General features: G+C 44.9%; 1 protein-coding gene across 7 annotated transcripts in view; it reads right to left on the bottom strand.

Moving 5' to 3' along the window:
• The window catches only part of CREBBP (CREB binding lysine acetyltransferase), a 153,302-nt gene that overhangs the window by 36,649 nt on the left and 88,670 nt on the right, over nt 1-27,983 (bottom strand). For 3 of the 7 annotated variants that reach the window (XM_084817897.1, XM_084817893.1, XM_084817895.1), the window contains 8 exons: nt 22,577-22,671; nt 21,886-22,074; nt 19,392-19,814; nt 10,034-10,219; nt 9,734-9,908; nt 9,131-9,249; nt 6,043-6,282; nt 4,048-4,136 (listed from right to left, as the gene is read on the bottom strand). In XM_084817897.1, the coding sequence (XP_084674023.1) occupies nt 4,048-4,136; nt 6,043-6,282; nt 9,131-9,249; nt 9,734-9,908; nt 10,034-10,219; nt 19,392-19,814; nt 21,886-22,074; nt 22,577-22,671 (1,516 nt within the window). Of the gene's footprint in view, nt 1-4,047; nt 4,137-6,042; nt 6,283-9,130; nt 9,250-9,733; nt 9,909-10,033; nt 10,220-19,391; nt 19,815-21,885; nt 22,075-22,576; nt 22,702-27,983 lie in introns of all 7 variants that reach the window. The other 4 variants (XM_084817894.1, XM_084817896.1, XM_084817900.1 and 1 more) reach the window with 3 other exon arrangements.

Below are 27,983 nucleotides of genomic sequence, written 5' to 3'. Positions count from 1 at the left end.
TGCGCAAAGAGTTGGTGTATGGCTTGTGCCAGTAATGGCTGTATCAGTATCACTTGTTCTTGTGGTGTCAGATAGGGTGGTCTCAACACCATAGCTGACAGTTGTGCTCTGTACCGACTGGCTCCAGTGCAGGAAGGGCCAGGTGGCAGGGCAAATAGCATGACTTGTAACAATCATCACAGTCCTCCATCCAATCTTGTGATCGCATGCATCAAGAATCCCTTGATGGCAGGGCAGCCCACCGATAATGTGGGGATCTGGATCTGTCCCGTCGACAGGGCGCTCGTAAAAACTAGGGGCATGATCCCTGTAAGACGAAGCAACAGAGAATACCAACTCTGGTGATCGTTGATGTCAATTATATCTCGGACCATAATCATCCCTTTGATACCAGTGCAATGACCGAACAGAGGGAGATGGGTCTCTAACCTTGCCTTCTGATGTAGAGGCATTTGGTACTGTCTCTAATGTTTGATGTGGATTCACTGTACATGTTAGTGAAAACATCATTGGTGGAACAGGTGGAATGGTCATTGGTACTGGTGTTAGGGGACGAGTAGAAGACGTTGGTGGAGCAATGGGTGGAGTCGGTATTGATGAAAGCTGTCAGTCCCAAGGCTCAGATACATGCGAAGTCAGACTCGACAGCTGTGGCTCATCTCGAGTTGGAGTTGTGGGAGATGCTGCCAAGAAAGAGGGCTGCTGTCAATCCTGAGAAGCCTGGACTTTATTCGGGAGAGTCGGAGACCCTTGATGGGTGTGCTCGATCCCAAGCCAAAGTGGCAGGCTTATTGACCAGTTTCATCTTCTTCCTCCTCGATTCAGTAGAAGGAAGACCTACCTTTTTCAAAGTCTTGGCTTTCTTTGACAGTTTCTTTGCTAGTGCAAATGCCAAACATCGGCCCAGTGTGTGGGGATCTCGGGTACTCGGCAGAATATGGCATTGGGGGGAATGTGATCCCAGTGAAGGTGCAGCAGACGCTAATTTTTACACCATTCCTTTTGGCTCATCAACTGACTCCAGAGCACATTTCCAGAGTGAGGCTTTGAGGTGGTCTGCACAGTTTCTAGGGGCTTGTTTAGAGAAAGCCTAACAATCTGGGCAGGTTTCAACTACATGGCCTTCTCCAAAGCAAAAAAGGCAAACAGAATGCCCATCTGAGGGTGGTAACTTCGCTCCACAACGGGAGCACTTTCTAAACAGGGCCTGAAGTACCATACGCCCATGATCGCAGGATCGCAAAAAAATAACGGAAAACAATATAGTAGAGAATAAGACAGAAAAACGACAGAAAAAGGGAGAAGAAAACCTCAGCTTTTTCATCAAAAAATGCTACCAGAATAAGATCTGATTGCAGAAGTTCCCAAATGAGGTCACCACGATGGCAGTCGAAAGGGAACTGAGGGAATAGGTGGGAACCTGCTGGGGACATGTGTGCTGAGATGGTGGGAGAGGGTTCCCTCCAAAAAAACTCCTCAGCTACAGAAGCTTCCCGAACGGAGGCTCTGAGCAGACACAGAGCCCGTATGTGTGATGCATAGAGACTATGAAGTAGAACCAACTGCAATATGGCTGTTTTCATGTGGCTGCATCACTGGTCCTCTCAAAACTGCTCCCCCTTCCACTGACCTTCTGGACTCCTTTGTCCAATCCCTGAAAAGCATCCAAGTACCAAGGAACTGGACATGGCAAGGGTGATCAGCACATTCTGCAGTTGAATTATAGTCCTGAAGTAATTCCACAATAGAAATGCAGAACTGAAATATATGAATGTGACCCTTTCCACACATCAGGGGTGCCCAGACAATTGGATCACCTTCACGTTGCAGTCGCTTTAGGAGTGCAGGAGTGGCATGACAGAATTTTCTCTTTGTTTCCATTTCAGTACAACTGAACTGTATGAAAACTATGTGTTTTAATACCTCACAAAGTACAGCAAATGAAACTGCAACTCCCTTTGGCCCTACAAAAACAGGCAGTGTGGTTCATCACAGAAACTCAGGGAGAACAGAAAGCTTTTCAAATGTAGACCATTTAGATCAGGGATGCGGTGCCTCCTTGGAGGCCAAGCCCTGTCCCATGGAGGAATCCCCATGGAGATATGGCCCATCTCATATCGGAGATAACAGCTGGGATGGCGGGGGACTTGGGCCGGCATGGAGAACAGCCACTCCTCCCAGCATCGGCTGACTGGCTTCATACAGCAACCTCATGGGGATGGCCTGTGCAGCCAAGGAACTCAGTGGTTGCTCCTCCAAGCACTGACTGAATTCCACAGAATGCCATGCCTCCCTCAGCATGGAGTAAGACAAAATGAAGGGGGGGGGTATGGAGGGCTCGGTAGGGCACAATTCGTCCCCCACCAAGATACCCCTGATTTAGATATCTTTGACTCCCTTCATTCAGTGTACCACTCAATCTTCAAGACACAAACAAAATAAAAGTTCCTGTCAATTTAACATGAACTCTGTTGAAAGGAAGCAGCAGTTCAGTCCCAGACTCTTTGCTCTCCAACTCAGCTGTCTCCTGCCTCCACTCCCTAACCACCTCCTTTGATGACCAGCTTTGGATGGACTCTCCCACGCAATGCCTTGTGCACTCTCTTGATTTCTGCCTCTTTTCTGGCTTCCCTGCTGTACAATTCCCTCTATTCAGCACTGTTCACAGTCCACCTTCCCCATGTTTTGCATCCCACTCCTTCTGTGACTTCCAGCCCGTTCATCAATTGGCTTTCTCCAAAGCATTCTCCTCTCTTCTCTCTTCTGTGGCTTCTGCCTGCCTGTTAGACTCTGCAGTTTGCATCTTCACAATTCATCCCTCTCCTCAATTCTTGACACATTTGCCTTACTCTCCCAATGAATGATTTGCCTCTCATCCCCAGCCCTAGCTGACTCCCTCCACTTGCTATCTCTGTTCATGTTCTCATGCAGTTAAACACCTCTGGAAGAGAACAAAAGCTCTGGCTAATTTCAACCACTGTCAGTCTATCCTCTGCTCCTTCTTTTCTGCCATCAATTCAAATAAGAAAACACCACCTCTCCGACCCACACCAGCACTAGAAATACCAAGCTGCTCCTCTTCTCTAACTTGTATGGCCTGGCCTACCCCTCCCCCACCCTGCCTTCTGCTCAATATTTTGACTCCTTCTTCTATGCTAAAATTGAATCCATGGGCTCTGATCTCTCAACCTCTCACTCACCCCCTCCTTCCCCCACTTCCAGCTCCCCCTTTTCTGACAGCTCCCCCAACCCTTCCTTCATTCTCCCATTACACTTGCTGAAGTAACTACCCCAATACTTTTAGCAACATCCCCTCCCTCCAAAAGAGAACACTTGCCTTCCAGAACACTAGGGAGCAATGTTTCAGCCAGACAAGGAGCAGGTCTATCCCACTTGTATGCCCCAAGCTGAATGCAGCCCATCGGCCAAACTTTGCAGCCGCCCATGGGCTGCCTTTGCTACACCTGGTGGGCCTCAATGCTTGGAGAGGGAGCCAAGGAAGGACACAGCATTGGGCTTTCTGGGTCACAAGCTGTACAGGCCCTATGTGAGTCAAACATCAGAACATGGTTCTGTGTGGCCATAGGGGGAGGGTTTTGGAATCCAGCCACTGCACCAGGTGGCAACTAACCAGCATTCAGAGTTCAGCTAAATTAACCTGACGAATGATGCATCTTTCCCCCTCTAATTCCATGCCCCAAGTTTCATTGTTTTATTTTTTTTTTTTAAACATCGGGATATACTTTCTAGAATCTATTTCTATTTTATTAATTTTATCTGTACATCACCTTGGGCACTCTCTGAACAGAGAGGTGATTCAAAAATATACTTAATAGATAAATGAAAGAGTAGCTAGTCTCAAACCACACAGCACCTTCCAGCTTGCTGGAAACTCTTTTAAGACTGATCCATAAGTATAAGGAAGGGACAGGAGAAGGGAGACTTTTTCTAAGCTCAGGAGCTGGATCTAAGAAGAAATTGTGGCAAGCGCTCAACACCCCCTTCTTAGTCTGGTTTTGGCCAGAGCAGCAGAAGGCCCAGACTCACCTATTCTGGTAACTGTAGTAGGCAGCATCCCGGGGAATAGTGCACAGCTGTTTGCCATAGCAGCACAAGGTCTGAGGGGAAAACTCATACTGCAAAAGAAATCCAGAAATAACAGTTTGCGATATTCAACAACTCAATGTGCAAGTGCACACAAACACAAGACTGTTTCTATGTAGTACACACAGGAAAAGTTTCTGTCTGCAGCTTTTGTTGCTGGTTACCACTTTGTGACTTTTAATATTTTACAGCTTTAAACTGACCGTTAATTGTTGTATTTAAAACTGCCATAGTTAGCCACCTTGGAAGCTTTTGCTGGAGGACAGAATAGATTTTTTTAAAATAAAAAGAAGAATTCCCTCTTATAGCAAATACAGGTAGTTGAGTGCTGGCAGGACTGGAGCCAAAACAGAGTCAGTGAGAAACAAGAGGGAGGTGTCGGCATGCTCAGTTGAACCTCAAGGCTACGCTGAAATACAAACTATTAAAAAAAAAGGTGGTACTCCTCGCCCCAAAAGGAGAAGGGGACGGCAGAGGATGAGATGGCTAGATAGCATCACCGATGCAATGAATATGAACTTGAGCACGCTCCGGGAGAGAGCGGAGGACAGGAAGGCCTGGCGTGGTATGGTCCATGGGGTCACGAAGAGTCGGACATGACTGAACAACACTCCTCGCCCCTCAACACTCAGTGAGAACTGAGCATGCTCAATGGCCTCCAGGAACTTTGGAGTGTTTAGTCTCTTGGAAAGAAAAATGGGGGGGGGGGAGAATAGCTAGCTTACAGTACACTGGAGAAATGCATGGCTGGCACTCCTATGGCAGGGGGGTGAGGATACACTGGAACATTTTGTTAAATTAATATATTATACTTAAAAATAAGCATTAGGAGACAAATGCTAATTCACAAAAACGTAGTGGCTTATAAAAATATCATGGTTAGCTGCTGTTCTTACGAACTCTTGTTTATTAATTTGTATTTTTAAGATTGCTGTATAAACAAGGAACTGAAAGTTATTTTAAATAGTGTTGATTCTGTCTGCTCAGTGCCTGAACTCCCTGTCTGGGAAAGAGGTGCAATATAAGCTTTTAAAGTAATTTTTTAAAAGACAATAACCAACTCTGGACCATCCTGTAAAAGGGTATTAGTTCTCTTTTAGGAATAACTACAGCACTGTTCGAATGGTTAATTATTTAAGCAGCTAGCCCAAATATCCCCAGAGCAGCTTTTGCAGTAGCAGGTACACCAAATGCAGAAACCGTACAAGACACAACACTTTTTAAAATACTGCAAGTTCTATACTTTGTGTACTGATCTTTACATGCAGATTTAAAATACTTTTAAATTTAGCTGTGTTTCAGTTTATTACATTTAGTTGAAAAGTGCATTTTTCATGTTTGAGCATAGTGTAGTAAAATGTTTGTTCCTGAGATTTGTGCCACGGTGAATTTAATGACAAAACACACAATGCAGGAATGTTCAAACAAGTCTAGGCCCTAGACAGAGCTGTGTATGCCAAGAACATGAAAGTGGCTCAGATTTATTTTAAGATACAGGAACACTTTCTGGAAGACCTTTGAACATAGAAGAGGCCTTTACTTGCTCAACTGAACACCATATATACTGTGATGTCTTGATCACATCAAACCAACAGAAAAGAATGGTTCTCATCTAATTCCAGTAGCTGGAAGAGACTTCCATTCAATTAACTTTAAAGTGTTACATAAAACTAATTTTAAAATGTTTAAGCTATTATTCTAAAATGAAAAACTTACTTACATTTAAATGATATTTGAAGAAATTTCTCATGAAATCATCTATTCAATAAAGTAATTCTGATAAATGTACTTGGTCATTCTGTATGCAACCCATGCCCAGAATCCCCCAGGCTAAAAAAGGACATGGTGACCAAAACAAGGGAAAACTTTTTAAAGTAAAACATCTGAGAATTCCTTTCAAAGATACAGCCTTTATAGCCGTCAAGAAACCACACGCACCTTGCGTCCACAACAATATCCCAAGGACTGCATAACGGGGTCGATTTCTTGTTCAAAGACCTCTGCAAGCTTAGTGCAAAATTTATAGACTCTTGATGTCTTGCGGTTATAAAGCCAGGCATTATTAAACATTAGCCAGACATCATCCACATACTGCCACGGCTCTTGGTACTGTCCTGTATCCAACTTGCGCTTGATTGTGGAAAGATCCATGGGATTCCTCACTATGTCAAAATAATCCTATAAAATGGAAAAAAAGAACACTGTACCAGCTAGGCAACTGGATTCCATTCCAGAGGCTCCTTGAGCAGCAATAACCATTGCTGCTTGCGGCACCACCCTTGGCCTCGAGACTTTATGCCAACAGTCGCCCTGATTACTTCCAATCTCTCACAAATGTGATGTAAAATACTGAGCTAGATGGAAAGGTAGAGAGAGACTCCATGACAGCGAGAGAAAACCTTCACCTAAAAGGAATCCATAAAAAGAGTGGAAAATTGGGCCTTTCCTGCAAATGTCCCTTTACTTATTTATTATTTCTTTAAAATATTTATATACTACTTCATTTTTAAAAAATCCCGAAGTGGTTTACAAGAAATTATAAAACAATACATCATTTTAAAAGCATAGTAACATTAATGTAATGGTTGGGAAAAGCCAGGGTAAACAAGGAGGTAGAGATGTACAATTTCCTGAAATTTTGAGGCCATAGAAAAAAAACGTTTTTCCTGGTTTTTCCCGGAAAAATTGGACATTTTGGTTAAATGGAAAAATAAGCAATACTTATTTTTTTTAACACTCTTTACAGATCTAGGTCACTTTGATGCTTTAAGACAGCCTTCCACAACCTGGTGCCCTTCAGATATTTTGGTCTTCAGCTCCCATCAGCCTCAGGCAGCATGGCCAATGGCTAGGAATGTTGGGCACTCTAGTCCAAAACATATGGAGGACACCAGGTTGGGGAGGGCGGCTTTAGCAACATGACACAGCTTTTCTGTTCCTAAAGTTATTTTTATGTATGACTTAGTTTGCTCATAAAATTATCATTACATTTTAAAACCTTTAAAAGTAAACTCAATTAGTAAATTGAGTTTACCCACAATGATACGCTGGGGGAAAGAGCCTTCTCTGTAGTGGCCCCGTACCTGTGAGATGCTCTTTTTTCATCACTGTATTTATTCCTTCGCTTATTATTTTATTATTGATCTGGGTTTTTTATTATTATAAATCACCCTGAGGGCATCTGCCAGTTGGGGAGCATAGACATTCAATAAATAAATAACTATTCTGGATATAAACACAACTGAGAGCCAATAGAGCCTCTCATAGTAGTTAACTTCAGTAGCCATCTTAAGCATCACCATCAAGGAGCTGCTTCTGCTTCTTCTCATTCTCTATTAATAGGGAGAGGGACCCTCCTCCAAGTATTAACCAACAGATTGTTCGCACATTCATTACCATACCTACTAGGCCTCAGTACTGCTATTAGGCTCCAGACTCCTAAATGAAAGAGGGGGCCTGCATGCTCAGTAGAGTAATTACAAAGAGGAGCCATCCTTCTCCCATATGTGTAATCTGCCTCTCTGAGGCACTGAGGGAAAAGGCAGGCTGGGGCAACTATATTGTTGCTGGTAACGTTCCTGAGGTACAAAGGGGCAGAAAAACAGGTGAGACCCTTCATTGCTCTCTTGGCCTCTGTGGACTCTACTTGCTGGATGCCACCTTATGGCTGCTGCAAGTCAATGACTGAGGGCTGGAGTGTCAACTGCCCTCCCTTAGCCACATGGAGGCCTGGAGCACACTTATGGGTGGCTCATCTTCGGTCCAGGACCATGGGTGGCCCTTCTGCCTCCCCTCCTGATCTCTCCCCACCTGAAGATGGGGAGAAAAGTGCTTGCAGTGTGAAGAAATGCCTGCATGATGCAATGCTCCTCTGTCCCTTTGCCTCCCTCCTGGACAGAAGAGATATGTGCAGAAAAAACAGTGGTGCCGGCCAGGCTCTCTGGCTTCAGTGTAGCTGCTTTCCTGCTCTGTGTGGGAGGAAGAGAAACCAAGCTCAGAAAACTGTGCCAGGAGAGGTCATCTCTCCTCAGGTGGAATGCTCTTCTTTCCTTAGCAACACTCTTTTTCTCAGGCTTCAGGGTTGGGGTGGAATCAAGAATGGCCTGAACCCTTGCCTAAAAGGTTGACTTTGTCCCATAAATGAAATTAGCTGAAGTAAAATCCAAGTGTTGTCACAAAAGCTCAGATACAAGCCATACTATACTAGCAAGATAAGGCTCGTCTGGGAGAGTAGGCAAAAAGACCTCTTTCCCTTGGTGTTGTTCTTGCTAGGAGGCATTCTCCACCATGTAGCCACAGGAGAACATTTCCCTGATAAAATCCAGATGCCAAAAATGACTGACTGGCTCTTGGGAAGAAGGGTCAGTGCTTCCTAGTCCAGTCTAGACCCAGGCTCTTTTCTCATAACTCTACTTCCTATTGGCCGGAGATGGAGAGGACAATGAGTCTAGGCTATTGCCTGACAACCTCCATCTTTTAAGTCAGAGGCAGGCCCCCCAATGCTTCAGACTACAATTCCCATCAGACCCAGCCAACATAGCCATTGGATAGGGATTATGCAAGTTGTAGTCAAAAACATCTGCGGGGCACCAGGCTGCCAATCCCTGTTTTAAATGATTAACAAGTTTGTTGTTACAATGCGCCAGTCATCATAAAAAGGAACAAGTTGATATCAAACTTACCTCAAATATGGTAGATGGTTTTGAACAGTTAAGAAGTTAAAAATAATATGTTGCTTAAAATAAATGGAACTCTTGAGGAGAAAGCTCAAAGACAGATTTCAACAAATATCCCTTGGTATCAAGTTCTGAACTGAGGGAGATCATCCTCTCTCTCTAAGTTGCCACAACAGACCACTATGTTTTTCCAGTATCGAAGGGTTTACAGTGGACATTCCTCACAGCTTCCTCTACCTTCTTGTTGATTTTTGTTTCCACATCTGAGGTACTTTTTCCTAGATAATCTTAAACTACAATAATAACAAGTCAGCCTGAAGAAATGAGCAAGCCTCATCTTACTCACGCACCGGAATGCCCAGAAGCTGAGGGTCCACAGGCTGCCTGAAAGGCAGAGATTCGGGGTCCTGACGATACAAAGCTTCCAGGGTGGGCATGAGTGCCTGCCGCAGCTCTTCAGGTTTAAAGACTGTGGAAGATTTTCACATTGGTTAATGCAAAGAATCGCATAGGTGAGTTCCATCTGGAGTTACCTTATTCTTGAAGGAATTAAGTAGTGATCTCTTAATCAATTCATAACTAACTGATGAAATTCAATAAATGTGGTGAGGGCCACCCACTGAGATGGCTTTAAGAGGGAAAATACAACTTCATGGAGAACAGATAAAAGGCTAACAGCCGTCATGAGCAAAACTAGCCACCATAGTCAGAGAAAATATGCCTTTATTTCTAGAGGCTGTGAGCAAACAAGGGGGGACGCATCAAGTCCTGCTTGTGAGCTTCCCAGAGCAAGTGGCTGGCTGGCTACTACTGGGGTTGGACTAGTGAACCAGATGAAGCTTTGGTCTGACTGACCAAGATACTTCTTTGCCTCCTGCTTTGCTTTGGAAAGGCAGGAGCCAAATTAAAATGGAGTGCCAAACAGCAGCAGGCATATGAACACAAGTGCTTACTCTTTTTCCGTGGCTGGGATGGTGATGTTGATTGTGAGGTGGTGCCATTACTGCCACTGTCATCGTCCTCTTTGATCTCAGGTTTCTTCCCTTCTACCTCCATCGGTTCCTGCTTGTTCTCTAGCCCATTAGTTTCTTCTTTGGTTTGTGTAGGCCTTGGGATGTCCTCCTCTAGCTGAAAAGCACAAGGCAAAACCAACATTCACTTCCACTGCAAACAACCAGGATTATCAAATTTCTAGTTAAGCAAGGGAGAAGATCACATGTTTTGTTAAGGATAATAACTTGGCCCTCAGTTACCTCAAGCTTTGGCTCTGCTTGAGCATCTCCACATTCTGACTCAGCTTTTTCAGTCTTAATTTCTGGTTTACTCTCTTGCATCTGTGCCTCGTGCCCAAGCTGCTGGGCACTGGCATCAGCACTGGCAGCAGAACCTGGCGTAGGCACCCTGTTGTCAATACTTGCTGCTGCTGCTGCTTGGGATAGCTGGCAAGAAAAAAAAGAAAACGCTGAACACTGAAGTAGCCTTACATTCTGGCACAGAACTTGCACAATGAAAGTGAGATTAGAGGTCACCTAGACAGGAACAGCATTACCTCTGTATGGTGCACAATGCCTAGCATGCCACTGAGTAATTTATTTTGTACACCCCACAACATTTTGTAGAACTCACAACCTCTGATAGCTGATGCCTAACAGGGTGTTAGCATAAGGCAGGAAATGCTCCATCTTCTAACCTACTTCTGCTGTTCCCAGGGAGATCTGCCTGGCTTCTTCACTGTATACATTTAGATGCCAGATTAAGACCTTTTTCCAGTAGGCATTTAATGTTTACTATGTTGCTCTGATGATTCATTTTACTGATGGCTCGTTAACAGTTTTAATACTTTTAATGTTGTCTTATTTTGATATTTTCATAGGTTTTTTTTCTTTTGTTATTTTATTGTTGGTTTTGGAGGTTTTATGATTGTAAACCACCCCGAGAATATTTGCCAGTTGGGCAGTATGTAAATTAAATAAATACATAAGTATTTTAAGGCATCGTGATAATGTATTTGAAAGGTGGGGTATAAATTTAAGGGTGTGAAATGCAGAAGACTCAGAACTGTCTCATACACTAGGGCAGACAAATGCCAGAGGGGCAGCTGTGTTATTTCATTACAACAAAACTAAAAAGGAATATTGAAAGATGGCCTAGCCTCAATTATCCATTTCTTGGTAACATTCAAGTTGCCTCTGAAGACTGTGTAGATATTGTAGTTAGCACAAAATATGGCTGAGAGTGCACTACCTGGAACTAGGCACTGGTAACACATCTGCTGGTGCTGAAACATTGAACTTTCCAAGCTCAATTCAAGGTGATAGCGCTTACCTTTAAAGCCCTTCATAGCTTGGGATCAAGATACTGTCAGAGCTAGCAGGTAGCAACTAAGGAAAGGGCCTTTTCAGTGGTGACGCAACCAATTATGGAATACTCTCCCAAAGGCGCCTCACCTGTTGCTGGTAATTCCTCCACAGAAAGTGGAGGAAAGAACTAGAGGATTGGCTACCCTTGACTTGATCCTAACCAACAGCGATCACATGGTGGATAAAGTAGGAGTTACGGGAACTCTGGGGGAAAGTGATCACATTATACTTGAGTTCTTGTTTCTAAAGGAAGCAAAAGCCGAGTGTACCCAAATGCATATCCTGGATTTTAGGAAAGACAATTTTAATAAACTCAGGACAATGATAAGTAAGGTCCCATGGCAACCGCCTCTAATGAGAAAAGGAGTCCAAGATGGGTGGGAGTTTTAAAACAAGGAAATTCTAAAGGCACAATTACAAACAATTCCAACAAGAAAAATGGCGGAAGACAACAGAAGAAGCCAGTGTGGCTTCACAAAAGCTTAGAGATGACCAGAAAACAAAAAAGCACACATATAGGAAGTCGAAGGAAGGCCAAGTTACAAAGGAAGAGTAAAGGCAGGTAGCACAGAATTGCAGGGATGGCGTCAGGAAGGCTACAGCTGAGAACGAGCTGAGTTTAGCTAGGGATGCTAAAAGCAACAAGAAGGCTTTCTTCAGATACGTGCATAGTAAAAAACAGAGGAAAGAAATGGTGGTTCAACTATTAAATAAGGATGGCAAAATGATAACAGATGACAAGGAAAAGGCAGAAGTGCTCAATTCCTACTTGACTGAAGGAGGGCTAATGCTGGACTGGAGGAGGGCCAATGTTGTCCGTATCTTCAAAAAGGGTAAAAAGGAGGAACCTGGGAACTACAGACCAGTCAGTCTGACATCAATCCCTGGGAAAATTCTGGAGCAGATGATTAAGCAATCCATTTGTAAGCACCTTGAAAACAATGCAGTGATTACTCAAAGCCAACATGGATTTGTCAAGAAAAAATCCTGCAAGATGAATCTGATCTCATTTTTTAATTTTATTTATTATTAAATCTATTAATCACCCATCTGGCTGGTCACCCAGCCACTCTGGGTGATGTACAGCGTATAATAAAACAGTTTAAAACAATAAAATTCTACAATAAAAATGTTTTCTAAAATACCCTAACCCACCCCAAATGCCTGCCTGAACAACCACGTTTTTAATGCACGACAGAAGCTCATTAAAGAGGAGGTATGGCGGAGTTCCCTAGGGAGGGAATTCCACAGAGTGGGGGCCACCACAGAAAAGGCCCTCTCCCTCATCCCCACCAGTCTAGCTGTCCTGGCTCATGGGACAGAGAGAAGGCCATCCGAGGCTGATCTTGTTAAGCGGCCCGTCTGGTGTTGCTGGAGGCGCTCCTTAAGATAGGCTGGGCCGGAACCATATAGGGTTTTAAAGGTCAAAACCAACACCTTGAATTTGGCCTGGAAAACAACTGGTAACCAGTGCAACTCCTTCAGCACTGGAGTGATGTGATCTCGCCGGCGGCTGCCTTTAATCAGGCGAGCCGCCGCGTTCTGTACCAGCTGCAGCTTCCGAACCGTCTTCAAGGGTAACCCCACGTAGAGTGCATTACAGTAGTCTAAACGAGAGGAGACCAGGGCATGTACTACCGATGGGAGCAGATGGTCGGGAAGGAAAGGGTGCAGCCGCTGTATCAGATGGAGTTGATACAGCACTGTCCGGCTCACAGCTGACACCTGAGCCTCCATGGACAGCTGGGAGTCCAAAATGACCCCCAGGCTGCGGACCTGGTCTTTCAAGGGTAGCCGTACCCCATTCAACACCAGGTCAACATCCCCCAGCCTCCTCTTGATCTCTTGTGGAGGTGGGAATGCTGTGGACATACTATACCTCGACTTCAGCAAAGCTTTCGACAAAGTACCCCATGATATCCTGATGAGCAAACTAGCTCAAAGTGGGCTAGACGAAACAACGATCAGGTGGATCCACAGTTGGCTACAGAATCAGACTCAAAGAGTGTTTATCAATGGGATCTTCTCAAACTGGGAAGAAGTAATGAGTGGGGTACCACAGGGCTCTGTCCTGGGATCAGTGCTCTTCAACATTTTTATTAATGACTTGGAGGAGGCGGTGCAGGGAATGCTGATCAAATTTGCAGATGACACAAAATTGGGTGGGATAGCTAAAACCTTGGAAGACAGAAACAAAATTCAAAGAGATCTTGATAGACTGGAGCGCTGGGCAGAAAACAGAATGACATTTAATAGGGACAAATGCCAAGTTCTGCACCTAGGAAAAAGAAACCAAATGCACAGTTACAAGATGGGCGATACTTGGCTCAACAATACTACAAGTGAGAAGGATGCAGACAAACTGGAGAGGGTTCAGAGGAGGGCAACAAAGATGATCAAGGGACTGGAAACAAAGCCCTATGAAGAGGGACTGAAAGAACTGGGCATGTTTAGACTTGAGAAGACTGAGGGGAGAGATGATAGCGCTCTTCAAGTACTTGACAGGCTGTCATAGAGAGGAAGGCCGGGATCGCTTCTCGATCATCCCAGAGTGCAGGACAGGGAATAATGGGCTCAACTTACAGGAAGCCTGATTCCGGCTGAACATCAAGAAAAACCTCCTGACCGTTAAAGCAATATGACAATGGAACCAATTACTTAGGGACGTAGTGGGTTCTCCCACACTGGAGGCATTCAAGATGAAGCTGGACAGCCATCTGTCAGGGATGCTTTGACTTGGATTCCTGCATTGAGCAGGGGGTTGGACTTGATGGTCTTATATACCCCTTCCAACCCTACTATTCTATGATTCTGTGACCTGGCACTGACTTTGCTGTTATTCTGGTGCCAAGCAAACCTATTTTTCCAGGCAGTTGAGTTCTAGTATTTGGTTTTTGTTATTGTTGGTGTATGATTGTAATGGCCCATGGGGTCATGAAGAGTCAGACATGACTGAACGACGATTGTAATCTGGGTCATTTTTTTGTTATACCACTGTGCTGTCTATTTATTGTATGCCACCCTGGGAAAGTTTTTCAAAGAGCAGGGTACAGATGTTTTTGACAGATAAGAAAGAAAGAAAGAAAGAAAGAAAGGAGGGAGGGAGGGAGGGAGGGAGGGAGGGAGGGAAGAAAGAAAGGAAGGAAGGAAGGAAGGAAGGAAGGAAGGAAGAAAGAAAGAAAGAAAGAAAGAAAGGGCAGGCAGGCATGTTAAAGAGTAACAGATTTATTATGGCAAAGCCTTCTGTGGACAAAAGCCCACTTTATCAGATGCGTGAAGTGTATCACATACATGGGTTTAGATAGAAACAGTTGTGAACAGCTGGGCCAACAGTTGTGAATGCAAGAGATATTATCATTGTGACATTTCTTTACAAAGCTCAAATGTATGCAAAATAGGCAGTGACCATCAACAACAGCAGGAATTAGCATTAACACAAACCTTCCTGTAGTGGAAGAGAAAATCTTGGGCTTGATTGAGTCCTAAATGAATCGAATCAAACTTGCTGATAAATTCTAGTTCATCAGTAGAGTTTAGCTTCACTGCAGGTCTTGGGCCATCTTTGCCTTCTGATAATTTTTTTCTCAAAGTCTTTCATAGCCAGTCTAATTATAATATTTACATATCATTGCCCCAGAATATGCACCATTCATATCATTTGGACACAGCATTTTTTTTAACTGAATCCAATAACATACTCTCTTTTATACTTCATAGAAGCACTAGATGGCAAGGAAAATGGTTAACTCATGGAAACTACTGCCACAGGATGGACTGGCCCACAAGCTTAGATGTCTTTAAAAGTCAGATGACCTTAAGGACAATAACTGTATTAGTGGGCACTACAAAGATAAAAGAGGGACCTCCATGTTCTGAGGCAGTATAACTCTTGATTGACAGATATTAGGGGCAATCAATAAGGAATGGAAATCTCCAGTATGCCCATCTTGTGAACTTCTCAAGATCATCTGGCTGCAGAAAAAATAATGTGCAGCTAGATTGACTCAGCAAATCATTCATTCCAACTTTCTTGCCCTAAGCAAGATAATTCATACCTCAAGTTTACCCAAGCAATCCTTTCTTGAAAACTCTGAATGAAGGGGATCCCAAGCTGCTTATCCCAATTCTTGACTTTTAAGTGGAAACCTTATTGACCTGTCCTCAATGGGAAGGGTGAACAACTTCTCCCTTTGTGCTCCAACAGTGTTTTCTATACTGGCACATTCAACTCTGATCTCATTTTTTGATCAAGTAACCTCCCTTGTAGACCATGGGAATGCTGTAGACATCATATACCTTGACTTCAGCAAAGCTTTCGACAAAGTGCCCCATGATATCCTGATGAGCAAACTAGCTCAAAGTGGGCTAGATGAAACAACGATCCGGTGGATCCACAGTTGGCTACAGAATCGGACTCAAAGAGTGCTTATCAATGGGACCTTCTCCAACTGGGGAGAGGTCACGAGTGGGGTACCGCAGGGCTCGGTCCTGGGCCCAGTGCTCTTCCACATTTTTATGAATGACTTGGAGGAGGAGGTGCAGGGAATGCTGATCAAATTTGCAGATGACACAAAATTGGGCGGGATAGCTAATGCTTTGGAAGACAGAAACAAAATTCAAAGTGATCTGGATAGACTGGAGCGATGGGCAGAAAACAACAGAATGACATTTAATAGGGACAAATGCCAAGTTCTGCACCTAGGAAAAAGAAACCAAAGGCACAGTTACAAGATGGGGGATACGTGGCTCAACCACACTACAAGCGAGAAGGATCTTGGAATTGTTGTCAATCACAAGCTGAATATGAGCCAACAATGTGATGTGGCTGCAAAAAAGGCAAATGCTATTTTGGGCTGCATTCATAGAAGCATCGTTTCCAAATCCCGAGAAGTACTAGTTCCCCTCTACTCAGCACTGGTTAGGCTTCATCTGGAGTACTGTGTCCAGTTCTGGGCACCACACTTGAAGAAGGGTGCAGACAAACTGGAGAGGGTTCAGAGGAGGGCAACAAAGATGATCAGGGGACTGGAAACAAAGCCCTATGAAGACAGACTGAAAGAACTGGGAATGTTTAGCCTTGAGAAGAGAAGACTGAGGGGAGACATGATAGCACTCTTCAAGTACTTGAAAGGTTGTCACAGAGAAGAAGGCCAGGATCTCTTCTTGATCATCCCAGAGTGCAGGACACGGAATAATGGGCTCAAGTTACAGGAAGCCAGATTCCGGCTGAACATCAAGAAAAACTTCCTGACTGTAAGAGCAATATGACAATGGAACCAATTACCTGGACTTGGATTCCTGCATTGAGCAGGGGGTTGGACTCGATGGCCTTGTAGGCCCCTTCCAACCCTACTATTCTATGATTCTATGACTCCTGCAGCCCATCTTAAACTTGTGCTCTCCAGGCTGAGTACATTCAGTTCCTCCTTCAGCCTTTCTGAACATGGTTTTCCTTTATTGTCTTTGTGCTTGCCTTGGAATCCTTTATGGTCTCTCCCTAGTTGTGCTGGCAGCAGTTAGGTTCTCCTAACTGTCAAAAAAGGCAGACAGCCTTTACAGTTCGAAGCGCACATTGCTCTACAGCTTCCATTGCAACATTTTCAAAGCAGCTCCATGAATACTCTATTTCTATTTTTTTTAGGGCTTTCTTTACTTTTCCTTCTAGCCACCACCCTCATCCGGTAGTGTCTTTTAAGGTGTTGTAGCCTTTTATATTTTACAAGTGCAATGATTACATTTTGATTACTGCCATCTCTTGAAGCTCCAAAAATATGGTACTGCCCTCTGTTGAAAGCAAGCAAGCTAGTACAAGGCTGGAACCTGACATGTCACGGTATGATTTATACTGTGGATCGCCAACCCCAAGTTAAGAACATCGAGAAACAAGGTGTCAGAAGCTATAACAGCAGTCTTAGTTGTGGAAACAGCAATATCTGAGCAATGCATATTCCAGTACCAAGTTTTGAAATCTGAGGGCTTAAAAACCACAGCAGCCTCCTGAGCACGCAGGTTGGTATGCCTGTCAAAGTTGGAGAAATATTTCAGCACTTCAACTGTCACTCTACGCCAGTAGGGAAGCTACTTTGGTCTGAGGGCCACATTGCCTTATTGAAAACCTGTCAGGGGCTGCCTTCCCCCATTCTTGCACACACACTCATTCACACACAGAGAGTCCACCTGGCTCCCAACAGGGGGCACTCTGCCCCTGCTTCACCTGCCCAATTGGTTCCCATGGTGGATGTGGAGAAGGTGGCAAAGAAGTGGCAAAAAAGACTGCGGGAAAGGTTCCCGGTGGGAAAAGTGAGGAGGGAGGGAAGCTTTGGGAACCACTGCCAAGAGGTCATCCAGATGCCTAGAAGCAGCGGCTGCTGACAGAGCGAGCGCTCCCTTCCCAATGGTGGGGGAAGGGGTTCAGAGTACGGGTGAGGCCTCAGCAGGCTGTTTTGGCCAGCAGGCTGAAGACCCCCCACCCAGCCTGCATTTCCATAGCTGTGTCTGCTCGCTGCTAGTCCAAGCTTTGCTGGAACACTCTGGCTGGGAACTGACACCTCATTAGGAACACAGGATGATGCCTTCTACACAGTCAGACATTGGTCCATCTAGCTCCGTTTTGTCTAGACTGACTGGCAGTGGCTTCAGACAGGAGTTTTATCTCAATCTGACCTAGAGATGTCAGGGATCAAACCCGGAGCATTTGTATGCAAAGCAAGTGCTCCACCACTGAACAATGGCTCCTTCCTAGTCCCTTCTCTACAAGCTCCACTGAAGCTGACGCCTCCAGACTAAGTGATGGCAGGATTTTCCACACATTTTTACATGGACATGTCACAGAACTTTATAAGAGGGAAAAGACGGATTTCTTTTTCCAAGGAATTTTACAATCCAAATTCCTACCAAGGGAGCAATGAGGGAGAGGGGAACAGTGATAGAGAGGAGACTCCAGGATAATCAGGGGTGAATGTGAGCAAATGCTGCTCCATCTCCCTGGGGCTGCACACCTGCAGCTAGTCTATTCACTAGATGACAATCCTCAACTCTCTCAATTTATGATACTACCTGACATCTGAGAAGTGCACTCTCTCTCGCGCGCGCGCTCTCTCTCTCTCTCTCAAACACGATCAGTGCTTTTCGACTCAGGCTCAGTAATGCAAATAACGAGCAGGATACCGTAGGGCTCAGTCCTGGGCCCAGTGCTCATCAACTTTTTTATTAATGACTTAGAATCATAGAATCGTAGGGTTGGAAGGGGCCTATAAGACCATCGAGTCCAACCCCCTGCTCAATGCAGAAATCCAAGGCAGAGCATCCCTGACAGACGGCTGAGGAGGTGCAGGGAATGCTTATCAAATTTGTAGATGACACAAAATTGGGTGGGATACCTAACACCTTGGAAGACAGAAACAAAATTCAAAGTGCTCTTGACAGGCTGGAGCACTGGGCAGAAAACAACAGAATGAAATCTAATAGGGATAAATGCCAAGTTCTGCACCTAGGAAAAAGAAACCAAATGCACAGTTACAAGATGAGCGATACTTGGCTCAACAATACTAGAAGTGAGAAGGAACGTGGAATTGTTGTAGATCACAAGCTGAATATGAGCCAACAACGTGATGTGGCTGCAAAAAAGGCAAATGCTCTTTTGGGCTGCATTACTAGAAGCATAGCTTCCAAATCCCAGGAAGTACTAGTTCCCCTCTACTCAGCACTGGTTAGGCTTCGTCTGGAGTACTGCACCCAGTTCTGGGCACCGCACTTTAAGAAGGATGCAGACAAGCTGGGGAGGGTTCAGAGGAGGGCAACAAAGATGATCAGGGGACTGGAAACAAAGCCCTGTGAGGAGAGACTGAAAGAACTGGGCATGTTTAGCCTTGAGAAGAGAAGACTGAGGGGAGATATGACAGCGCTCTTCAAGTACTTGAAAGGTTGTCACAGAGGGGAAGGCCAGGATCTCTTCTCAATCATCCCAGAGTGCAGGACATGGAATAATGGGCTCAACTGACAGGAAGCCAGATTCTGGCTGAACAACAGGAAAAATGTCCTGACTGTTAGAGCAGTACAACAATGGAACCAATTACCTAGGGAAGTGGTGGGCTCTCCCACACTGGAGGCGTTCAAGACGAGGCTGGACAGCCATTTGTCAGGGATGCTTTGACTTGGATTCCTGCATTGAGCAGGGGGTTGGACTCGATGGTATTACAGGCCCCCTCCAACCATACTATTCTATGATTCTGTGAAATGCGCTAATACTTACTGGAGTGCCTGGGGCCTGGGCTGACATTGGCTGCTGCTGAGATGGTTGTGGGGTTGGCACAGATGGGGGCTGTCCTGGGGTCTGAGGTTGCTGCAGGATGACTTGAGCCTGTGCTGCTGCCGCTTGCCCCAGAGGTGTGCTCTGCATCTGCATGCTGGCATTTGGAATCGAGCCAGCTGCTGGAGTGGGGGCTTGTCCTGAAGAGGAGGCAGGGGTGGACGGCTGGGCAGGCACTGCTGGCTGTGGAGGAGTCATTCCTGGTGGGGTATGATGCGGAATTGGTGCAACGCCAGCCGTAGTGGATAAAGGAGGTGCAGGCTGATGAAGGGGGGGCTGGGTCACCGGAGAACAGGACAGCTGGCTCGTTTGTGATCCTAGTAGATTCACAGGATTAGGAAGAGCAGCACCAGGAACCTGCCCCTGCTAGAAAGAAATGTTATTAACATAACATTCACAAACTCATCTAGTCTGTGTATAGGACAATCCCAAGAGGATCTCCCTCTTTGCAAAAGTAGCCACTATCATGCGATCCAATTCTGATGGCTTCAGTCAGGTCAGACTGAGATGTATTGCTGCCTTCCCCACCTCCGCACATCTGCAGGTCTGGGATCCTGCAGTCCCAGAAGGGATAAAGCTGGGTATTCGAGTGGCTACACACAGGGGATGTCCAGGGATTCCCCCTTTAAAAAACCATTGGAAGCCAATAAGGCAAAATATGTGAGGAAGTGGTAGCCCCTTCTATGCAACTTGGAATACAAATCAGGCCTAGCAGTTAAAAAAAAATGACTCAATTGCTGTAGTTGCAAGTATGAACAGTTGGAAAACCTTTCTCCAGCTGCTAACTGCTTGCAGGTATTTTTAAATATGGTCAGCAGTATATAAATCTATTAAATAAACAATAAACCGTCCCTTGCTAACCCACCTGCTACTCATCCACTAACTTAATCATTTTCTAACTTAATGGAATGGAATATTTTGATGTCTCTATTAACTTTTCCAATTCTAATTAGTTGAGCACATACAGAACTAATATCTCCCTTGGAATGAATCATTTTTGTCTTGATTTGAATGACTTGTAAATTTGAATGTGGATTGAGAAGGAATCACTTCCTGTGCTCTTAATATATTTTTAACTAATTGTTTCTATGTTTAAGATGAATCAGAACCATAATGGCTTAAGGAAAATTGATTAATGGATAATTTTATAAGTCATTCAGTCCAGATTATTATGGGAATCAGGAGTTTCAGATATCGATGTAGTGTGCAATAATTAGCTTTTAACTTCATTATATGGATGACAGATCTTCAATAGGAAAAATCCACCATTATTTTACTATGCCTCTCCAAAAAAGAGAAGTCCATACTAGCTGGAGGAACACTGTCACAGGTTTTAGGTTTAGAGCTGCATGGAATTACTGATGGAACAATCCAGAATCAAGGAGATCCCACTGGAAAACTGGGCTCCCTAACAGCTGTCACAAAATTTATAACACAGTCTCAAGAGGACAACTTTGCTTCAAGGTGGACTCTGTAATTACATATTGATTTGTGTTGCTGTGGTTTTAATGTATACCAATGTGCAGACAGGCAGAAGGAGAATAATGCAATGCCCTGACTCTGACATTCAGGGAAATGATGAAGCCACCTGAATTCCAGGATCCAGGCTCATATTTAAAGCAAGTCAATAGGCAGGTTCGCACATCATGCTAAGTCACCCTGTGAATATGCCATGATGGGTTGGTTGTTCGTAGAACAACCCACGGTACGCCTGACAATCAGGCTTGCCAGGGCTTGTTCTCCTCTTCCTTCCCCCTCAGTCTTCCAGTTCATTCCAGCATGCATCCCAGGCGCCTTTGTGGCAGAACATGTCTTCTCTCCTCATCCCAGCCCCCTTCCCCTCTCCAATCGCTAACCCTTTTCATTCCCTGGCTTTTTTTTGGTGCTTCAAAATGTGCAAATGGGGTCGAATTATTGTTGTTGTTGTCACCGTCGGTCTTTTGCAAGTGCGCACTTACGGCTGTCTGATATGTGTAATCTTGCCTTTCCTTGTATGTTTCTGCTATCAAAAGGGAGAAGTGAAGTGGAATAGGTAACATACAAGGAAACTGACAAGATGAGACGACATACTGGCTAATCTGCACACAGTTGCAAAGGGCTGGGAGAAAAAAGAAAAAAAAAGGGTGAATGGAGCAAGTGCACCAAAGGGGAGGGGAGAATATCTCCCCCTTGGGGATGTGATCCTCTCGCTTTTAGATGTTGAATTGACACTTCTCAGTGTCCTCCACCTTTTCAACACTTCCCTAAAATGCTAGGTACTCCAGAAAGGGGGGATACCAACCCCCCCGCTTTCAGAGCAGTTACTGCTTTGGCTCCTATGTTACAGCATATATATTCCCTTGTATGCTTCAGCTCTCAAAGGGAGTGGTGAAGTGGAGTAGGTAACATACAACACAGAAAATGTCTCCGTTTCCTCCAGATTCCCAAGAAGTCATACCTGCGATACTCCTGCCTGTGTTGCTGATTGCCCCAGGGCTACACTGTTGACATTCAGAGTTCCACTGGAGGCAGGAAATGGATTCTGAGGCAGGAACTGGTTTTGGGTAGAGGCTTGGCCCATCAGACTGTTGGAATGGGCTCCTGTCATGTTCTGTGACTGAGGCATCCGGGAAGGAGACAAAGCCATCTAGAAAACAAAACAGTCCTGTAGGAGTCTGAACCACCAGCAAGAGGTATCGACTACAAAAGGGAGGAAGAACACACAGAATATATCCTAGAATTTAACATTAGACATTTTCTCTGAATCGAACGAGGTTTGCAACGTGCTCTTAAAATGCTTTACATTCCATGCATTAGAATACACTCTCCTGGTGTACTTCAGGGAAATAGTGTTTGTGTGTGTGTATGGGGCGGGGGGGGGGGGGAGAGAAAGAGAGAGACCTTCCCAAAGTTTCCAAAATTCCTTTGAGATCTTCACTATATTGGATTAGTGAATACATTTATTTGAGATTAGAAATTGCCCTGACACAGTAAATGTAGACAGATTTTCAGAGTAATTGAACTAATCAAAAATTCAGGTAGTAGCAATACTGGAAAGAAGACAAGACAACCATCATCATAATGTATTTTTTGAAAATATCCTAAAGACTGAGCTTTAAACAATGAGGAGAAAAATAATAGATACAAACCGTTGAAACAGAGCCCATGTTGCTCATCTGGACAGGAAGGTTCATTGGAGAAGCTGCACGAGGTCCTAGCGATGCCGGAGGCATTTGGACGTTCCCTATGGACAGGGGGTTAAACTGATTCACTCCTGCAAAATGGACCCCCAGAACAGCTCATTAGGAGCAACTCACCCATGCACTGATTGGCACACAGCTCAGCCCACCAAGTTCCTGTAAGAATTCAAACCTCAGTGACAGTAAAACCTGACCCACACAGTGTTGCAGAGCAAGTGATATGGGAGAACAGAGTAACTAAGAACTCTTTTGTCCTTGTTCTTGATAACAATTCACAGTAAACTAGTAGCAAAATGACAAACTGTGAAAGCAAACCCTATGAAATCAAAACACACCTGGCAAAAACTTAACAGAGGAAAGGCAGATTGCTTACCCGTAACTGTAGTTCTTTGAGTGCTCCCCTGTGCATTCACACATATAGGCTCTGTGCCTGTGCAGAGCCTCAGTTTGGGAAACTTGAGGCTCCGCGCAGGTGCAGAGCCCGTATGTGATGCAGAGAGACCACAAAGAAGAACTGAAGGTGCCCAGCTCTAAATGTGGAAAGCTTTCTTTCCCATGGCCTTCTAATCCTCTGTCCCACGTTTTCCTATCCTGCTTTTTAAAATGGAATCTGCTCTTCTGTCTTCCTCTCATTATTCAGAGGTAGCAGACACTGTGCATGGATGACAGAAAACAGTTACCTGCAGTTACTGTTCACGTAGCTCTCAGTGGAGTCCCCTACAGGAGAGCTATGAATGTGCAGGCCTAATCACACACATGCTTCTAACTTGGAGCATGAAGTGCTCCTCGCTACACCCACTGACTAACACTTGGCACCAAGCTCTTTGGTCAAAGTCAGCACTTCTCCCATCAGTAGAAACATAAACGTACATGCAGAGGGGAACAAGGGCGTTACTGGGCCTGGGCTCATGGGCCTCCAGCCCCAAATCCATTTCTCGGGGGCCAGGATCTATTACTTAGAGCCCTGAGTGTGTACTAGTGCCAATGGAAGATTTTTTCCTCACCTCAATTACCATGCAGAGGACCATTTTCCACAGGGATTGCAGCTGTGGAGGGAAGGGTCAATTCTCCTCTTTCCACATGCCCTGCCCCCTCATACAGCCTACGTGGATACAAACGAGTATATATTGATTTCATGCAAATTTGTCTCCTCCGAGCCTGGGCCCTGGATCTTTTAAATGCCTAGCAATGCCCCTGGTGGGACTGCGCACAGACCACTTGAAGAACAATAGGTTAAGGTCAGCGCAGCTTTAGTTTTGCTTGTATGTGCAGCCCCACCTATAGAGGAAGAAAGGGCTTTTACCTAGTGGAGAGAGTAGAGGCTGAATCAAATGAAAAGATGCCACAGTACTGCTCAGCCCTCAGCACATGACACACAGAGATTGCTGCAAGTCGACTTTATTAGGTGAATGGCTAAACCTGCGTTCAGTTTCAAGAGGTAACGAAGAATAAACCATAGCCACAAGAGGAGGAAAGCAAGGACTCTTTAAAGACAGACCAAGAATTTTTCCCCACTTAGTTCATGCATACGACTTCAATGGTTCCTCCTGTACCTTTCCACATATAGGACCACATATAGTTGTCACACGTACATATATGTACGTGTGACAACTATATATAGATATATCAGGACCACATATAGTTGTCCCAGCTACACTGCTGCACTGCGTATGCAATGTCTTTTGCTGCTCTCCACCTTCACTGTCTTCATTATCAAGAGAAGCTTGGAAAGGCATATAGGAGATCGTCCAACCACTGGATCTCAAATTCATCCAGCATTATCTGCTTCCCCTCTGGCAAAGATGTCTACTGTCAGGGACAGTAGGTCAAATTGCTACTGATGCCTTTGGTGATTTCTTGTCAGTCCACACATAAAATTAGGCACTTTTCTCCCTTGGTTTTGTGCTGTACATAATCCCTTCCCTCTTTTGTCTCCTCCTTGGGGACAGGACTGCTAAAGCTTTCAAAGACATCCTAACTTTAGGAGTTTTGACTGGCTTTTTTGGATCCAAAACACTTAGGAAACCTTATGCACATCTTCATAAGGTTTCTTATAGGTTGAGGGGCCAGGGCCAGTACATTTCCAGACTCCAAAATCAGTGCAGGCTCTTCAGGTTCCAAGGTTTTTGATGTGGTTTGAGGGATGACCGTTCTAGAGCTGCCAACACCATATGGTAGCTGTAAATCTGGACTGTCCAACTGCTTTTTCTTGTTTTGAACGTCTGGCATGGTGTATACCCCAATGTTTTGGCTCTCATCTGAACACACATTAAGGTAAAGGTGAGGCCTTGCTTGGACATCTATGCTCACACAACCCTCATGCTTCTTGACAAGGCCCTGTTATACTCACACAGATACGGCCCATACCAGAACAACTGAAAGGGGCATGGAGCAATCTAAGAAAAAATGCTCTAGCTCTGAAGAAAACAGCCAGATGCTCCTGTGCTGTGGCAGTGAAAAAGGAGCTGAGCGGATAAGGCACCACCCCTGCCCTTGGACGAAGGTGCTGGTGCCAAAAGGGTTAGTCAAGGGAACCACTTCACACACCAAGCTCTAGAAAGTTCCACAGTCAGGCCTGTGCATGCAGTCTTATCTGCAGGTGCACAGAGGAGAATACCATGTTCCTAACACTTTTAGACCAACCCCAAAGGAAATGACCGAAAGCCAGACATTTGTACAGAAGAAGGCAAGCTCCCAGAGAGCGAGCGAACAGAGCGAGCGGACAGGGGGAGCAAGCAGGAGTTGGCCAGGGGAGTTCGGCAGGGGAGGTCAAGGGGGAGGCCCCTAACATTTTTATTTTTTTATTTTTTTAACAACCTTTTTTCCCTTTATTTGTCTTGTAACACACACTTTCACATAAGTGGGACTCTGCTTTTAACCTCTACTGAGTACAGGAGCAGGCACAGGCTAGTCTAGAACAATCTCAAAGATAGACACAAAAAGGGAAAAGAGGCTATGGAAGGACAAGACTCTCCAGTGGTGGTGACCTGCAAGGTGTGTGCAATGTTTGTTTTCTTGCCTGAGAACAACATGGCCTACACCTGCAACAAGTGCAAGTTGATCACGCTGCTGGAAGAAAAAGTAAGTGGACTGGAGTGGCGACTGTCGACCCTCCGGGGAATAAAAGAACACGAAGAGCTCTTGGACAGAATGGGGGAACTACAGCAGCAAAGGGAAGACCAGAAGCTTGAAGAGCAACAGCAAGATGAGGCAGTGGGAAATGCTGGGGTGAAGAAAAATGGAGTAGAGGATACTCCTTGGAAAAGGGTGACAGTTAGGAGAAGAAGAACTAGATGCCACTCTGCACCAGTGGAAGCAGTGGAGCTGTGGAAGTGATTCCAGGTACTTGCGGATGAGACTGGAGGACAGCCTGCAGAGGAAGAATCACAGGGGAACCTGCATGAGAGTGAGCAAGAGGCTGAAGGTCAGTCAAACAGAGGCGATGAAACCCAGGCCTACAACAAGAAGAAGAGAAGAGTGGTAGTAGTGGGAGACTCCTTGCTGCGTGGGATCGAGACCCAAGTATGTTGCGAAGACCCATGGACTCGCCAGGTATGTTGTCTCCCGGGAGGACGGATCAGAGACGTGACTGAAAGGTTGCCTGCACTCATAAAGCCCACTGACAGGTATCCCTTTCTTCTCATCCATGTGGGGACAAATGATACTGCCAAGCGGAGCTACGAAGAGATCATGTCAGACTTTGAAGCCTTGGGAAGGAAACTCAAGAACTTTGGGGCCCAGATAGTTTTCTCATCCATCCTTCCAGTAGTTAGAAGAGGGATAGAAAGGGAATGAAAAATACTCCGGGTGAATGACTGGCTACGAAGGTGGTGCCGAGAGAGATTTGGATTCTGGGACCACGGGCTACAATTCCTGGAAGATGGGCTGTTGGCTAGGGACGGGTTGCACTTCACAAAGGATGGGAAGAATGTGTTTGGCCACAGCATGAAGAACTTCATCAGGAGGGCTTTAAACTGAATCCTACAGGGAAGGGAGATGTAAAGTTGGGGGTAACAATGGACGTAGGCGCATGTACTGCAACGGAGAGAACAGCTCTGATAGCGCCCAATAATAGTCTTCAGACACATGTAGGAAGAAAGCCAGACTATGAAGCACAAGGTCTTCGATGTCTATATACTAATGCCCACAGTATGGGAAACAAACAGAACAAACTCGAACTCTTAATACAGGAGGGAAATTATGACTTGATAGCTATAACTGAGACTTGGTGGGATGACTCTCATGACTGGAATACAGCAATTGAAGGATATAACTTGTTCAAAAAGAACAGGAGGAACAGAAAGGGAGGTGGGGTTGCACTGTATGTGAAAAATACATATCTCTGCACAGAAATACAGGAGGAGGAGCTTGGTAGCCCCATCGAGAGCATCTGGGTTGAAATAAATGGAGCAAAGAATAAAAGGAACCTGGTGGTCGGAGTCTACTACCGGCCACCCAATCAAGGAGAAGACAAGGATGAAGCTTTTGAAAAGCAAATAGCCAATGTTTTAAGGAAGCATGATGTAGTAGTAATGGGGGCCTTCAATTTCCCCAATATTTGTTGGGAGACAAATTCTGCAAAACATGGCCCCTCCAGGAAATTCCTGACTTGTGTGGCGGATCACTTCCTCCTACAGAAAGGAGAGGAAGGAACTAGAGGATCGGCTATCCTTGACTTGATCCTAACCAACAGAGATGACTTAGTGGGTAAAGTAGCAGTTACAGGAACTCTGGGGGAAAGCGACCATGTTGTACTTGAGTTCTTGGTTCTAAGGGAAACAAAAGCTGAGTGTAGTCAAACGCGTACCCTGGATTTTAGGAAAGCTGATTTTAATAAACTCAGAACGATGATCAATAAGGTCCCATGGCAAGCGACGCTAACGAGAAAAGGAGTCCAAGATGGGTGGGAGCTTTTAAAAAAGGAAATTCTCAAGGCACAATCACAAACAATTCCAACAAGAAAAAAAGGTAGAAGACAACAGAAGAAGCCAATGTGGCTTCACAAAAAGCTTAGGGATGACCTTAAAACAAAAAAGGACACATATAGGAAGTGGAAAGAAGGCCAAGTAACAAAGAAAGAGTACAGGCAGATAGCAAGAATTGCAGGGATGGCGTCAGGAAGGCTAAAGCTGAGAATGAGCTGAGGTTAGCAAGGGATGCTAAAAATAACAAAAAGGATTTCTTCAGCTACATGCATAGTAAAAGGCAGAGGAAAGAAATGGTGGTTCAGCTATTAAATAAGGATGGCAAAACGATAACAGATGACAAAGAAAAGGCAGAGGTACTCAATTCCTACTTTGGCTCAGTCTTCTCCCAAAAGAGGGTCTATGACCCCCCTGGCAAAGGCGAAGTACTG

The sequence above is a fragment of the Heloderma suspectum genome, chromosome 12 (assembly GCF_057233095.1).
Source record: "Heloderma suspectum isolate Gila_16-S chromosome 12, 16-S_ref, whole genome shotgun sequence".
Taxonomy (NCBI): Eukaryota; Metazoa; Chordata; class Lepidosauria; order Squamata; family Helodermatidae; genus Heloderma; species Heloderma suspectum.
The sequence above is the reverse complement of the archived record's forward strand: the minus strand, read 5'-3'. Positions and strand labels throughout refer to the sequence as shown.